General features: G+C 37.5%; 1 protein-coding gene across 23 annotated transcripts in view; it reads left to right on the top strand.

The window, feature by feature from the left end:
• The window catches only part of EPB41L3 (erythrocyte membrane protein band 4.1 like 3), a 129,256-nt gene extending 117,678 nt beyond the window's left edge, over window positions 1-11,578 (top strand). For 18 of the 23 annotated variants that reach the window (XM_077933129.1, XM_077933124.1, XM_077933123.1 and 15 more), the window contains 8 exons: window positions 693-1,409; window positions 1,915-2,037; window positions 2,532-2,915; window positions 3,900-4,031; window positions 4,645-4,743; window positions 5,704-5,784; window positions 6,049-6,165; window positions 7,711-11,578. In XM_077933129.1, coding sequence (XP_077789255.1) covers window positions 693-1,409; window positions 1,915-2,037; window positions 2,532-2,915; window positions 3,900-4,031; window positions 4,645-4,743; window positions 5,704-5,784; window positions 6,049-6,159 — 1,647 coding nt within the window. In that variant the 3' untranslated portion in view covers window positions 6,160-6,165; window positions 7,711-11,578. The remainder of the gene's footprint in view (window positions 1-692; window positions 1,410-1,914; window positions 2,038-2,531; window positions 2,916-3,899; window positions 4,032-4,644; window positions 4,744-5,703; window positions 5,785-6,048; window positions 6,166-7,710) is intronic. The other 5 variants (XM_077933130.1, XM_077933135.1, XM_077933128.1 and 2 more) reach the window with 5 other exon arrangements.
• Window positions 11,579-14,289: the final 2,711 nt, after the last annotated feature.

The following is a 14,289-nucleotide window of genomic DNA, read 5'->3' as shown; positions in this document are numbered from 1 at the left end:
ATCCTAGTGCTGTCCTAGGTCATTTCTCATGCAGTCATGTTTGGGGAAAGGGGGAAAATAAATTTATGAGAATCCCTTCTGTGCTCATGTGAGAAAGGATCATACCTTTGTGAATACTCTTTAAAAAGTAATGTAGAGCAACTTGTAGACTTCTCCCCTAGCCAGTGGAACTAAAGGTTAAGTTGCAAGAGGGAGATTATGTTGACCACTTCTCAGCAAACAAGGATCCAGTTTGTCTCATTCAAACTCTGTAATACTTGCACACCAGTTTTAAACATTTATTACTGGAAGTAAGTGCAAATTATTTCATTGCTACATATTCTAAGTATGCATGTTTGGACTGAATCCTTAGAATGTAATGTATACTGAATAGAAAACTGTACAATATTGTAAATAACTTCTGATAAGACTACCCTGCAATATACAATATTTTCAGTAGTCAATATATTTTAAGTAAATTTGTTTAGGAATAATAATGTGATGTTCCTTCTTATATTACTTATGTTGTTAAGTTTAGTTTCTACAAGTTGAAATACTTAAGATGCCTACAGACTTTTGAAAACTACACAGGATAAAATGTATATCATCTCTAGATGGCTATTGTACTTTCTTAAAAGGTATTATATTTTAGTTTCCTAACACAAAGGTAAACCACTAGTTGTTCTAATTTAGCTTTTATATTTCAAATATAGGGCACTGAGGATTGGGTTATTGTAGACAAAGTACCCACTGAGGTAGTTGATGGTGAATCGAAAACCATTGTGACATACAAAGTAATGACTGTGAGCAGTAAAACTGGTGACATCCCTGGCAAGCTTTTAAAATCCACTGACATACAGAGCTTTGAGGACTTGGAAGGTGAATTGCAGTCGAAAGACTACAATAAGCAGAAAATGTACACCTTAGGAAAATCCTACGATACTGTTTCTGGGAAAATTCTAACCATGACCACTAAAGTAAAAGAGGGAGAAAAAATTGCGCCATCATCACTCGAAGCATTTCAAAAAATGGAAAGGGCAGTGCCAGAATCTGTGAAAATCATTCCTGTAGTAGCAGAATATGAAATTCTAGAACCAATTACTGATGAGAGAGCCAGAAAATTATCTGATTCAAAAAGAAGGGTATCTGAATCTTTGACACCTATTAAAGAGACAGACTCCCGGCTGCAGAGCCCTGAAGACGAAAGTTTGAAGAAGACCTTAAAGATGGACCAGGATTTGCAGTTGCGTGATACACTGGGCAGCATACAGATTTCCAGAGCTGAGAAACCTCTTGACAGTGAAAGACTAAAAGGAGAGGCATTTGGTCGGAAAGAAAAGAGTATATCTGAGTGGAAGTATTCCAGAGAACCACCCTTGACCATTGCTACTGCTCACTATGTTACTGAATCATCAGCATCAAGAGTGGTGGTAACATGCAACTTTGCCACAGCTTAAAGATAAAAGCATGACTTCTTTAGGCAATACCCTCACTACCCTGCCTTTCGGTCCTTTTGCTGCCTGGCTTTATGTTGACAACAGCCAACCCAGCTTCTTATTATTTCCTCATGGTTTAAGCCAATTAACACGATACAAACCAGGCATTTTTAGGCTTTCAATGTTACTGAACAGTAGTATGCTGCTATGGCTTGTTTTGGAAGGGGGGAAATACTTCACAAGACCAGCAAAATCCTAATGCTAACAACTTTGGTTTTTTTTAATTTTAGATTACTGCTTATAGTCATTACAGACTTGTGCTAATTTATTTTCCCATTATTTTCCTCTCTGTATCCCCGCCACTTTACCTCCTTTCCTTTGTCTGTCTGTTTTTGTCTATTAACATAATGTGTGTGTATGTGTGTGTGTGCGAGTGCGTATCTGCTTCTATTTGTGTGTTTGTGCTTGTGTGTGACTCTACATTTTTCTGTCCATTTAGACAAAACAGCTCTCCGGTGAAAAAGCTCTGGATGGTTCAGATATCTTCACTTTAATAGAGTCTGCAAGAAAACCAACTGAGTTCATAGGAGGGGTTACATCTACTTCACATAGCTGGGCACAGGTGGCCATTTGATTCCATCTTTAGATTTTATTATTATTTTACCCTGATGGGACTGGGGATTTTTAAAAAAAACACCTTTGTGGTGATAGTTGGATTTTTATTTTGCACGTAGGTGTACTAGTGTTACTTTATATACATTACTATCTTCAAAATCTGCATGGAAAATATAACACCATATGCTGATTAGCTTTCCCCTCAATTTAGATCACACATAAAACCCTGAAAAGAACAACCGGGTGTTTTCTGTTGTTTCATTCTGAGCTGTTTAATATATTGGAAGTACACTGAGACTTTAAATGAGTATTTCAAATGAGGATAAATTACATTCTGTTAACTTTTGTACCACTATCCAGTTTTTGAGAACTCAAGCAAACACCCTGTATAATGGAAAAAAGCAAGCAAAACAAAACAAAAAAATTGGCCAAGACTAATATGCTTTAGCATTGTAGTTATACGCCACATTAGCTTTTGATATCAACTTCTTTTCCCTGCAGAGAACAGAAGCTAAAACCGATCAGGAGATACATTCTAGTGAGAAGAAGACAGAGGAGGAGAAGCAACAGGAGGCTGTGAAGAAGGTTGTGCAGGAAACTGTAATGGTGGAGGAGAGACATGTGATGAGTGTGCATGCAAGTGGGGATGCTGCTAAATTGGCTGGCGTTCAGCTGGATACTACAGCAGAGGCAATATCGCATGTGGCTTCTAGCATCAAAGGGAAGGAGGGCTCTGCTGTGACTGAGGGGGCTAAAGAGGAAAAGATGCAGGAGGCTGAAAAAGCTTTAACCAAACAGGAAGAAACTGCTACTGTATCTCACGATCAGGAGGAGAGTGCAGCAGCCCATGCTTTGGATGCACTGGAAAGAAAACCTCTTTTTGAGGTAACTAAAAATATCTGAGCAGCCAATTCTGCACAAAAGCATACATTTGTGTCCTCTTTAAATCAGATTCACTAACGAAGTGTTAAAACAAATGCTAGACAGTTATTGTAAGCAGTTTGTTTCTCACCTTAAATGACGTAGTCATGTGTGATGGTTTCCTAGCTGCGATGGCTTCCATGTAAAAAAGTTGAGTTTAGACCACATGTACACAATTGCATGCAATTAGCACTGCATGTTCATGAGATGAAATACATGTGGCAATATTCACATGGTGTACAAGCTTTTCTCCTACATGATGGTGTGTGTTCTGTGTAGCAAATGTCTCATGATGCAGTCCATGTTTTCCCCCTTGCATGGCAGCCTTGAGGCTTGTTGCTGGTTTCATTTATTTTATTCTATTGTTCTTTGGGCATCATGCAATTTATAAAGAAGATTCCATAGTGCTGAGGATCAGGGACTATCCATGTTGGTATTTCAATGGATCTTACCTGATCCTTAGCCTAAGGATATTGCTGGCTGTTCCCTGGAAACATCAAGATCTGTCACTTTATTTAGGCACTAGATATACTTGTCAAAGTTGCGAAGAATGGTCTCTACTGTATAGATTTCTCAGCTCATTAATAAGAACACCCATCTCTCAAATTGCTATGGGTATAAACATGGATTTGATTACACATGGCATATGTTAGTGAAAGAAAATAAGTTTAAGCTAGTCTGGGCTACAACAAAATGAAAATTAAGGTATGAAAAGTCCATAGCTGCCTATTTTCTAAAGATGGCTCCAAATAAGTATAGTCCTGAAAGAGATATAAATAGTACTTTAAAGTGATTATGATATGTTTCTGAGTATTTCTTTCTGTATAATAGAGATCCTTTTCCCCTTGCTGTAGCAGAGGACATTTCTTTTACATTTTTCCTTTGCAATTACTACAAAACTTGAACTACTTTGATATATCATGCAATTACCTTTTTTCATTGAAACAGTCACCAATTGTGAAGACTGAGTCAGTCAGTTTTGGCAGTGTTTCTTCAGGTGGGGAGAAGTTGGAAATTTCTATGAAGGAAGTGCCCATCGTTCATACTGAAACAAAAACCATTACGTATGAGTCCTCAGAGGTGAGACATAACATAACACAGACAGATGCTATGAAGGTGCTAGTAGCGACATACCAAAGCCAATGCAATGTGTGTACAAAATCTAATTGAATCTGGACTAAGAGACCTCCAATATAATTTTGAACGTCCTAACTGGTGCTGTAAATCCCATTTTTGTTTTTTAAAAAATACTTTAGAATACACTTTAGATAATATTGGCATGTTTGTGCTAAAGAAATAAATATTTAAGAAAGGATACAGGTTAAACTTCATATTTCAATTGTCAAGTTAGCTTTATATCAAGTTTTCAAAGGCTTATTCAAGGGTTTTTTCCAATTTGCATAGAATGCATGCAACATTTTCCTAATTATGACTCACAATCAAGCTAGCAGGAGTGAAAGATGAATGGTATGTTAATTATATTAAAATAATAAGGAAGCTGTTTGCTCTGTGATACATTGTTATTTGGTTTTCAGTGATAAGGAAATTGCCATTCCCTCTGTGTTTCGGTACTAACAATTGTAGCCTTTTAAATCCCAGGTTAAATGAGCATTTTCCCCACTGTACACTAATACATTCAGATGATTAACAATATTTTCATCACATTAGGGTAATAGTTGCTTGCTTGTTTTAGGCGGATCCTAGTGCTGACTCTGAACCAGGAGTTCTGATGAGTGCACAGACCATCACATCTGAAACTACCAGTACTACAACTACTACACATATCACTAAAGTAAGTTTCTCTGAACTCTGCTTTCTCAAATGTGTATTTGTTTTGGAAGACAAAACTTTGTGTTTCGTAATTATTTTTAATTTTTTCAATAAAGTTTTTAATTAATTAATTCAGGAAAGACATAAAGAGTGTCAGATCTGCTGCTGTGTCTATACACACGTCATATTGCATCTTACATGCATATTCACAAAGCAGTTGATTTAGGGATATTTACTAGAAACAGTTGTGCATCTCAGATGTTATTGCAATGACCTTTCTTGGCTTAATTCTGAAGAATTCAGTAGTGACCAGTAATAACCATTATTATCTCATATGCTTACAGGCACAAGCAACAGCCACACAGTTCATTTGTAATTATTTGTAATTATAATGTCCATTTTTGTTTACACAAATTAGCTGACAAAGAATAAGATGTATTGTGGCTTTAAGTGCCAATACAGAAATGGAAAAGAAGCAGTGGTCCATTGTGAACAGTTACACAGAGTACCCTCCCCACTTTGCCTGGACCATATACTTTTTAATAGATTTTATTAGTTTGTATTTTATTCGGTTCAGTCACTTTGAGCTATTTATTTCTGTATAAAGCAACTAATAAATGCAACAGCAACAACAACGACGATGGTGGGAAAATGAAAGGTGTAGCACAGATTGATTGCTGTCCTGATCCAGGATGAACATTTAGCAGAAAAGCAAAACTGCTCCTTTATCTCAGGAACCATTATGCAAAATTTGGTTGCAATATATTAAGAGGTGTCCAAAACTGCATCACAAACAAACAAGCAACATTACAAAATATATATTAGATACAGATTCTACAGAAATACATTTATAATTGATGTCAACCATTTTGAAACACTCAACATACATTTCTTTCAGCAAAACTCAAATAAGGATTTTCCCCTTCTTTGAAGAGCAAAAAGTATGTTTTATTTGAAGCCTACATTTGTTCCTTCCCTTTAGACAGTGAAAGGAGGCATATCAGAAACAAGAATTGAAAAGCGAATAGTCATCACAGGAGATGCAGACATTGACCATGATCAGGTATGATCTATAAGCAACTAAAACTATCCATAAGCTAATCTGCTGTTTTTAACTGTAAACCGAAAAAAGCAGTATTAGTACTGGCATGCCTTTAAATTAAACTGGATTATTAGTACTTAGATCAAAGATGAAATTCCTATTTTGAATCACTTTTCCTCATTTGCAAATTGTGTAATTTATCATGAATCTCTCTTCACCTTGCTACTGATCATGCATGTTCCACCTCCTTCTTGTTTTTGCCCTTCTGTGGTTTCCTTGGGCTAGGCGCTGGCTCAGGCAATTAAAGAGGCCAAAGAGCAGCACCCTGACATGTCAGTGACCAAAGTAGTGGTACATAAAGAAACAGAAATCACACCTGAAGATGGGGAGGATTGATCACAGGTAAGAAGATGAGATTTTTCCCAGGCACTCGTGGGCTGGCATGTGTCAAAGATCATTTCTTCCTTCATAGTTCATCTCTAACCCTTTCTATTTATTCTCTCTGGCATTTGTGAAAACAGTGATTCTGAATGTTATGTTTTGGGGGCAGAGCTTTCTCCCACTCTCCCTATTAATGCCAGTTAGAGAAATAGAAGAAACCCATTTGCTTCTGTCTGCTTGCTAGTTGCTATGCATTTTCCGCAATCCAGTATCTTGCTCTGTAATTTATCCAAAGCTGAAAAGACTGTATGCATTTGGCTTGTGGGGGAAGGGAAGCATTTCATAAAATAATGTCATAAAATTTTTAGACTTTTGTGCAAAGCTGTTCAGGTATGGTTGACATTTCGTTTAAATTATATCATTTTCTCGGTTTTACTGAGAAATAAGTGCTGTATGAATGTCTTTGTCTCTGTTTGTGTTCGTCCCAAATAATTACATTATTTCTTGAAGGGAGACATTCATAGTTTTTCTAATTGCTGCAATTCAATAAAGGCATGCTTACAAATTCTGGCTAAATGGGCATCTTGGAAATGTGTCAGTTACTGAATGCATGTGCTAGAATATATTGTGCATACTAACATGCTATGCAAGAGCTCTTATTACTACATCATCTGTAGGTGGCTTTGAATGCTGTGTGCAAAAACAAAGGAGGGGAAAAAGACTTTTCTGCTTTTTTGAATCGACAGCATAATTTTCAAGCAACAAGTATTCACAAATAATGATATAAATTATGTTTTCATATGGAATATTAGGACAGTGCATTGTGTAGCCTTAGCAGATTTACAAACTGCTGGCTAGAAGTGTGGTAATGATAGAAGAGGAGACAAAGCTGTTCTGAGGTGAAAGGCAGGGCCAGTAGATCAGTACCTGACAGAGAAATAACATCCTTGGTTAGGCCCATTTAGTAAAATTAGAGCTAAAGATAATTTTCTGTTCCGAACATTCAACAATTGTTTCAATTCAATATACCTTACTGAATCTGACCATTGGTCCACCTGGCCTAGTACTCATTGGCTTTCCTGAGGTCTCGAGCAGGATCTTTCCAGCCTATCTCCTTAGTTCCTTCAATAGGAGATACCAGGGATTGAATCTGAGTTCTTCTCCATGCAGAGTACGTGATTTACTACTGTACTATAGCTCCTTCCCTATTTTTAAACTCTTTAAATAATTGAGATGCAAATTTTATTTGCATATCTTTTTATTGATCTAAAATATCCAAGGGCTTTGTTTTGTCTACTGTCTAATCATTTATAAAAAGATAGATCCCTGTCCTCATAAAGCTCAGAATCTTAAATTAATTCAATAATAATTTAATGTATTCTGTATATTGTTCTAGAAAAAAAGCATATAAGCCTGAAACATTCCTCATACAAATTATAATCTCATTAACTGCAATTGGCTTTGAATCTGGTCTTAATTTTAGTGGCAATCATTGTAATACTTTTGTTTTATTTACTGCTTTAAATCAGTTGCTTCCAGATCTTAACTACACTCTCTCTACTGCAGGAATAAAGTAGCTTCCTTGTGAATTCAGTCATACGTGGGAATACCAGAGCCTACAATCTTGGTTCTAATCCAGCAGGCTTGCATCTCTCCAGAGAAATTTTCAATGTGGAAGAATCAATCTTGATTGTTACTAAAGACACTGGCAGAAATATCGTCCCGTTTACAGCAATCTGAATCAGCATTAGCAACCCAATATTTGCATGAAGCAATGAACAAATTACAAAAAACACAGCATTTTAATTTTCCTAAACTAAGTTTCCATCTATACCTGCACGTTCATCAACAATATAAAACAGTGATCTCATGCTACACATGAATCAGTTCATGCCTTCAGTTATTGAAAATCTAAACAAACCACAGTTTCTTAGGTGGCAAAACTTTTGTTTAGGGTAAGTGAAGATTGCCCTGAAATGCTAGAAGCTGTATAGGTACTGTGTATAATGTTTTATCACGTTAGATGTGCCAATAACACACACTGTTCAGTAAACAACTTGAATCATATAATTGTTTTCATCTGGTTTTATTACTCTTGTCCAATAAACAATGGCAAATCGCTAATCTTATTTAAATGCTTACAAAATGTGCTTTGTTTACCTGGTTTGAGACCTTTAATAGATAGTAATAATTTTAGCATTGTTCAGACTTTAAAATTAGAAATTCAGTCACCCTTCACAAACCCTCATTCTATAAATTACGTTGTGGTTATTTTAAAGAAAATGTGTGTTTTCCTTACCATTTCAGAAATATTAGTCTGACTTTTTGACATTTTTTGTATTGATTTCCCTTCTGTTCTCAGAGAAAAATGTTTATTTTCAGAGTCTGGTCAGCATTTCCTAGGTCAGAGTTAAGCCTTAAACTGTACAGAACACCTACTAAACATTATTTGGTATTGCTTATCACATTCACTTGAGGGATACTGTCTTCATTACACTGTCAGTCACATCACAACACATGGTGAATGTATGTTTCTGCATAGTGAAATAAAAGTGGTAAACGCACCAAAATTTGTATTTGTCTATGTCTAAAAAACATGTTTTCTGTATTCAAACATCAATACCATTTGTTTAATGTAACAGGCATTTTAATGTGCATTACAGAGACATTCTTCCAATTGACCACAATATGGTGTTTAGATGGGTACAAATAGAAGAGCAAGCCTAAAGAAATATTGTACAAATATATTCCTTCTGTACAATTTTTGCACATACAATAGGTGCCCTCTAATTTCTTGTGTGAAATTTAGCTCTGTAATGTGCTTCATGTTAGCGAAAGGTAATAGTACAACCAGCTAACTATTTTTGAGTATTAGCTTAAATATATATATATTATATTTTCTATTCTAAAACTTTAGAGCATTATTTGTTTCAGCAAATAATCTGGGCACAATCTAGCCATAGTTAAGCACTTCTAAGTTCCACTCCAATAAGAGAGTTAAGTGTGTGTTTCATCTTGCTAAAAGCTGTGGGACTTAAAACTACTTAATTTGGGCTGGGTCATGTCCTTTACTGTTTTGATTTAGCTTTCTATTCACAGTTCATTCATGGTATCCTTTCATTGAAGGAAAAAATGAAAGTCTATTTTTTAGCCTTTGAAATACATAAATGGCCATCTGTATGGCTATTTTTACTGATAAAGGCCAAATTCACAGATTTCCAACTGAATTGAGTGGTAGGAGCTTCTGTGAAGTAAAACTGACTCGTTAGCACAGATCAAAAGTTTAAAAAAAATATTTTTAAAGAGTATATATCAAGAGAAAATAATCTATAGATAAATTATATAAAAATTAAGAACCATTGTCCAGTAGTGTTTGCATGTGTGGAATCTCAGGCCAAGTTTAGGTGCTCACTCCACCCCAGTGATCATCTATAGAAGTACACAGGGCCACCATGGGCTTGTGACCCAGCTGGAATGCATGGTGGTTGATAGTATAAACTGGCACCTATGAGCGAGCTAATACATGGCCATCACATTTTCTGTGATTCCAATGACCAGGAGCAAGATAAATAATGGCTGCTTGATGTCTAGCTCACAGTTGGTGTCACATTCTCTCAGCTAGGTCACAAATCTGCCACTGGCCCTGTACACATCCACAGGCTGGGATGGGTTTGCTAGCCATTTCATTGATGCCCAATATGCTGGGGACAGCTCCATCCTTGTGTCCCCTTTGTTCACTGCAGCTCCTACAAAGCTTTCAATTGGGATGAAGGTTTTGTCTTGTCTTCTTGGAACCATATTCTATCAATAGGCATATTTTAATAAGTGACTCCTATATCTGTAAATATCATGGAGAAATAGCTAATATACTTAGCTAACCCAGTGAAAATCACAATCAGGTAATGCACAACAGTGAAAACTTTGCAAAATACATTCCCAATTGAATAGGTAGCTTTCTGTATAAGAATGCAATTCTGATTGCATTGAACACAGTGGGGTTTACTTCTAAATGTGCATATGATTGTGCTGTAAAGTGTTTCTTTTACTCTAATAACACATGTAAGTTGGTGCACCTTCTACTATCCTACATAATTAATACAGACATTACTATGTTGTGTTTCCACTCCTACCTGACTCACAGGAACTCTCTTCCTCCTATAATGTAGGAAGCAGCCCTCATCCAATCATTTTAAATTAATTTATTGTTGAAGATTTCCTATTTGCATATTTAACTTGTTTGTTCCAGCACAATCATCTTCTGTTACATAGTGAACAAGCATAGATTGATTAGTTATGTGAGGCTTTAGATTATCTGTTTCTTTCCCTCGTCATATTGTGCTGTTTTGGAATAGAGTATCCAAGTATAATCTTACATTTCTGTGAATGCCAAATCAGCTTTTTACCTGTGGCAGCTGTTGATGGGATAGGAGACCATGCTCCTTGTTAAGGCATCAAGCGTTTAAAAACAGATTCTGAAACCAGATTCCTTTTCCATTGTCACAATATTTGCTTTGTAAGCCTTTCATATTGATTTTAATGAAGAGTGGGTTATAAAACAGCCAAAAAAAAAATAAGTACTACTTGGTCAGTTTAACTGATACGTCCCATGATAAAAGTATCTTTCCTTGAACAGGTCCACTATTCCATTTGTAACAACACGTTCACATAGCTCAGTTTCAAACTTGCTATTAAAATGTGGGAAAAGTTATTTTTAAGTGGCTGAAAGGTAGATTCCCAGAACTAGGTCAGGTCATAGTGAAAAACAGTATCAGCTTCTTTCAGACAATCAAACAGTGGTTCATGTGGCAATGTTATACCTTCAGATGCCGCTACACTAGGCTTCCCCTACGTAGTCTCCATATGTTTTGGACTACAACTCCCATCAGGCGTAGTCACAATGTTGAATAATTGGGGGAAATGGTAATTGTAGTCCAAACACTTGGAGAGTACCAGGCTTGGGAAAGCTGCACTACACAAGCAATAGTATCATCATCATTATTTTGAAGCACGGCATCAGAATCCACCCAAAGGATGCAATCCTAAGCACACAACTTAGGGGGAAAGCCCCACCGAACACAGTGGTGTTTACTTCTGAGTAAGTGTGCCTAGGGTTGTTCTGTATTGTTCTGCACAGAATTTGTGCTTGGACAGTAACCTTCTGTCCATGATTATTGCTACATTGCCTACATTTTAGCATGGCATATCAAAATAAGAACGCTATCAAAAGCTAATTCATTGATTTATAAGATTTCTCTACTTCAAAGGGGTACTCACTGCTAGAATAAGAATGAAGTGCACAATGATGGCTCAATGTTAGTGAACTTTGTGTGGGGGTACTTCCTGGGAAATAAATGTTTCTTTTTGATAGATTGTTTTTTGGGTTGACTGCCTAATCCTGTGCCAGATGAAATAAAAAGCTCTTGCCTGTTTCTAACAGCTGCCTTTTGTCTCAGTCTTTTCTTGTTTGTTGGTCTTCATCCAGCTCTTATGCATGTAGTGATCCATACAAAGTAACTGTAACAAGACTAGCCTTGTTTGAAGGCATCATTCTTACACAGAACTATACAAGGGCAAATCTTCTAATTACAACAGGGATCATAATTTCTGAAGATGCAGCACTGTGGGTTGTCAGTTCTGCCTTATTGTGATAAAGGGTCATGCCACATAGCCAGAGAGTAGTAAAATTGGGGTGTGTGTCAGCAAATACATACAGCATATGTACATGTCTACATATAGTCGCCAGGATCCACAGACCTCAGGTGAAAAGTACATTTGCATGCACATGGAAGAAAGGATAGTAAGTTCTGGTTTTCTTATAAAAATGCTATGTCCGATAGAAGGGTGCCCTAAAAGCAATTGGGTGAGATTTCTGGCATCCTGAAAGGCTACAGCCAGAATAGGGGAACTGAAATGCAACATGTTGCATTTTGAATTCCGAATCAACATGTTCCAGTCTGAGACTTGCAGGTGTAGGGCAGTATATAAATTCAATAAATAAAATAAAATACTCCTAGAAACAAATTAACAGCCATGTTTCTAAACGCTGAGACTATGAAAGAAACTAAGCTGAAGGAATATAAGCATTTTTAAATGTGCATTTATATGTTGAAGGTCAGCTTTAAAAACTGAACCTTAGCTGTCTTCATGAAGAAATCATTTAATAAACTGGATAATTGTGATCAACCCAAAACTGCATATTTGAACTGGTCACATTTTTCTGAGTTTGGGCCTTTTTAAGCCAAGTCCTTTTATGTTTTCTTCCAGTTTTTATCCCATCCTTCCTCTGGCCATAGACACTGTCTTTATCCTTTGTCCATGTTCCCAAACCCTCCTGCTTCTACTGCCAGTTCAGCAGCTTCCTGCTCCACCAATTCTCCATTTCTGCATATAACTGATCCTTTAGATCACAACTAATTTTCTTGTAAGGGCTGTATTTGCAATCTTCTGCCTCTCCTGCCCCACCTTCTGTCAGGATTCCTGTCTCTACTCATATTTATATTAAAATAGCCATAAATGTCTTGGATGAGTTCACTGATTGCCGCAATAAAATAAAATAAAAAATTCTGGTTATTCCAAAATGGAAGGGTATAGTTATTACATTGCAGCATGAGAACATACCTTCTAACATTCCTCAGATGAAAATAGGGACATTTCTCACTCCCCGCCACCTGACCCTTAACAGCTCCCCATTTTTGTCCCCTCACCACAGCATTCCATATCAGAAGAAGGGAAAATGCTACCACCACTACACCAATGGGACACAGCACACACACCCTCCACTGTTCTGAGAAAACCGCTTAATCCTGATTTTATAAATTTTAGAAGGGGGCAAGATTAGACGCTGCCACACAAAGCATTTTTTTAAAAAAATCAAGACTTCAATCTCCACTTCACTGTAACTTTCTTCCCACCCAGGGCAGCCCTGCCCACGCCTGCCACTCAGAGCTGGCGTATCATGCAGGTCTGGGTCCACTCTCCAGCAGCTATGAAATGCCCAATGAAGGAGGCCAGCAGTAACAGCCACAGAGAGGCAATTGGATGCTCCCTCGCCACCCCCATTGTCATAACTCGGGACAAGTGCCAGCACATCCTACTCCCTGAGCTCAGCAACAGCAACACTAGCAGAGGAAAAAGGAACGTTCTGGGATCAAATCAAAATCCAGAATGGCTTTCATTATTCTGGGACTGCCCCTGGAAAATCGGGACATTTGGAGGGTATGTGAGAGAATCATAACTTGAAACAGAAGGCCACAATCCAGTGCCTTTTATTTAGCATGTATACTGCATGTTCTCTGCTTTGGAAGCAGTATATAATAATTACTAAACAATAAAACAAGGTCCATGTACTTAAGAAAGCCAATGTAGTGAAATGTTTATAATTGTTAGACTAGGTTCCGGGAGACTCAAGGCAGCATTTCACAATGTGTGGGGCGGTGCCTGGCTCTCTAATAATTTATTCTTTTGCATTTTATTATTTTATTATTTTTTGCAACAAGCCCCAATGTGTTCAGTGTGGTTTCATTACAGGTTCATAGAATTGTACCCAATCTACATAGACCCCAGCTACTTCAACTTCATTCAGAAAGCAACAAAACATGGACTCCAACCTTTTATTGTGTCCAAAACACAAGGCAAGTTGATAATTCATAAGGTGTTTTTCATGATATTAGATACTGTACATGAATTACACTTCAAAAATCTGACAGAAACAGCTGTAATGCTTTCTCAATGTGTGCAATAGCCCTACGTTCAAGAGACAACAGGAAACAAAATAAGTACAGTGGGGGAAAACCTGTATTTTAAAATAAAATCCCACTTAAAAATTAGCATAAAAAGGTAAAGGTACCCCTGCCCGTACGGGCCAGTCTTGACAGACTCTAGGGTTGTGCGCCCATCTCACTCAAGAGGCCGAGGGCCAGCGTTGTCCGGAGACACTTCCGGGTCACGTGGCCAGCGTGACAAAGCTGCATCTGGCGAGCCAGTGCAGCACACGGAACGCCGTTTACCTTCCCGCTGGTAAGCGGTCCCTATTTATCTACTTGCACCCGGGGGTGCTTTCGAACTGCTAGGTTGGCAGGCGCTGGGACCGAGCAGCGGGAGCGCACCCCGCCGCGGGGATTCGAACCGCCGACCTTTCGATCAGCA

Source organism: Podarcis muralis, chromosome 8 (genome assembly GCF_964188315.1).
Source record: "Podarcis muralis chromosome 8, rPodMur119.hap1.1, whole genome shotgun sequence".
NCBI classification, from domain to species: Eukaryota; Metazoa; Chordata; class Lepidosauria; order Squamata; family Lacertidae; genus Podarcis; species Podarcis muralis.
Note: the sequence above shows the minus strand (reverse complement) of the source record. Positions and strands in the feature narration are given on the sequence as shown.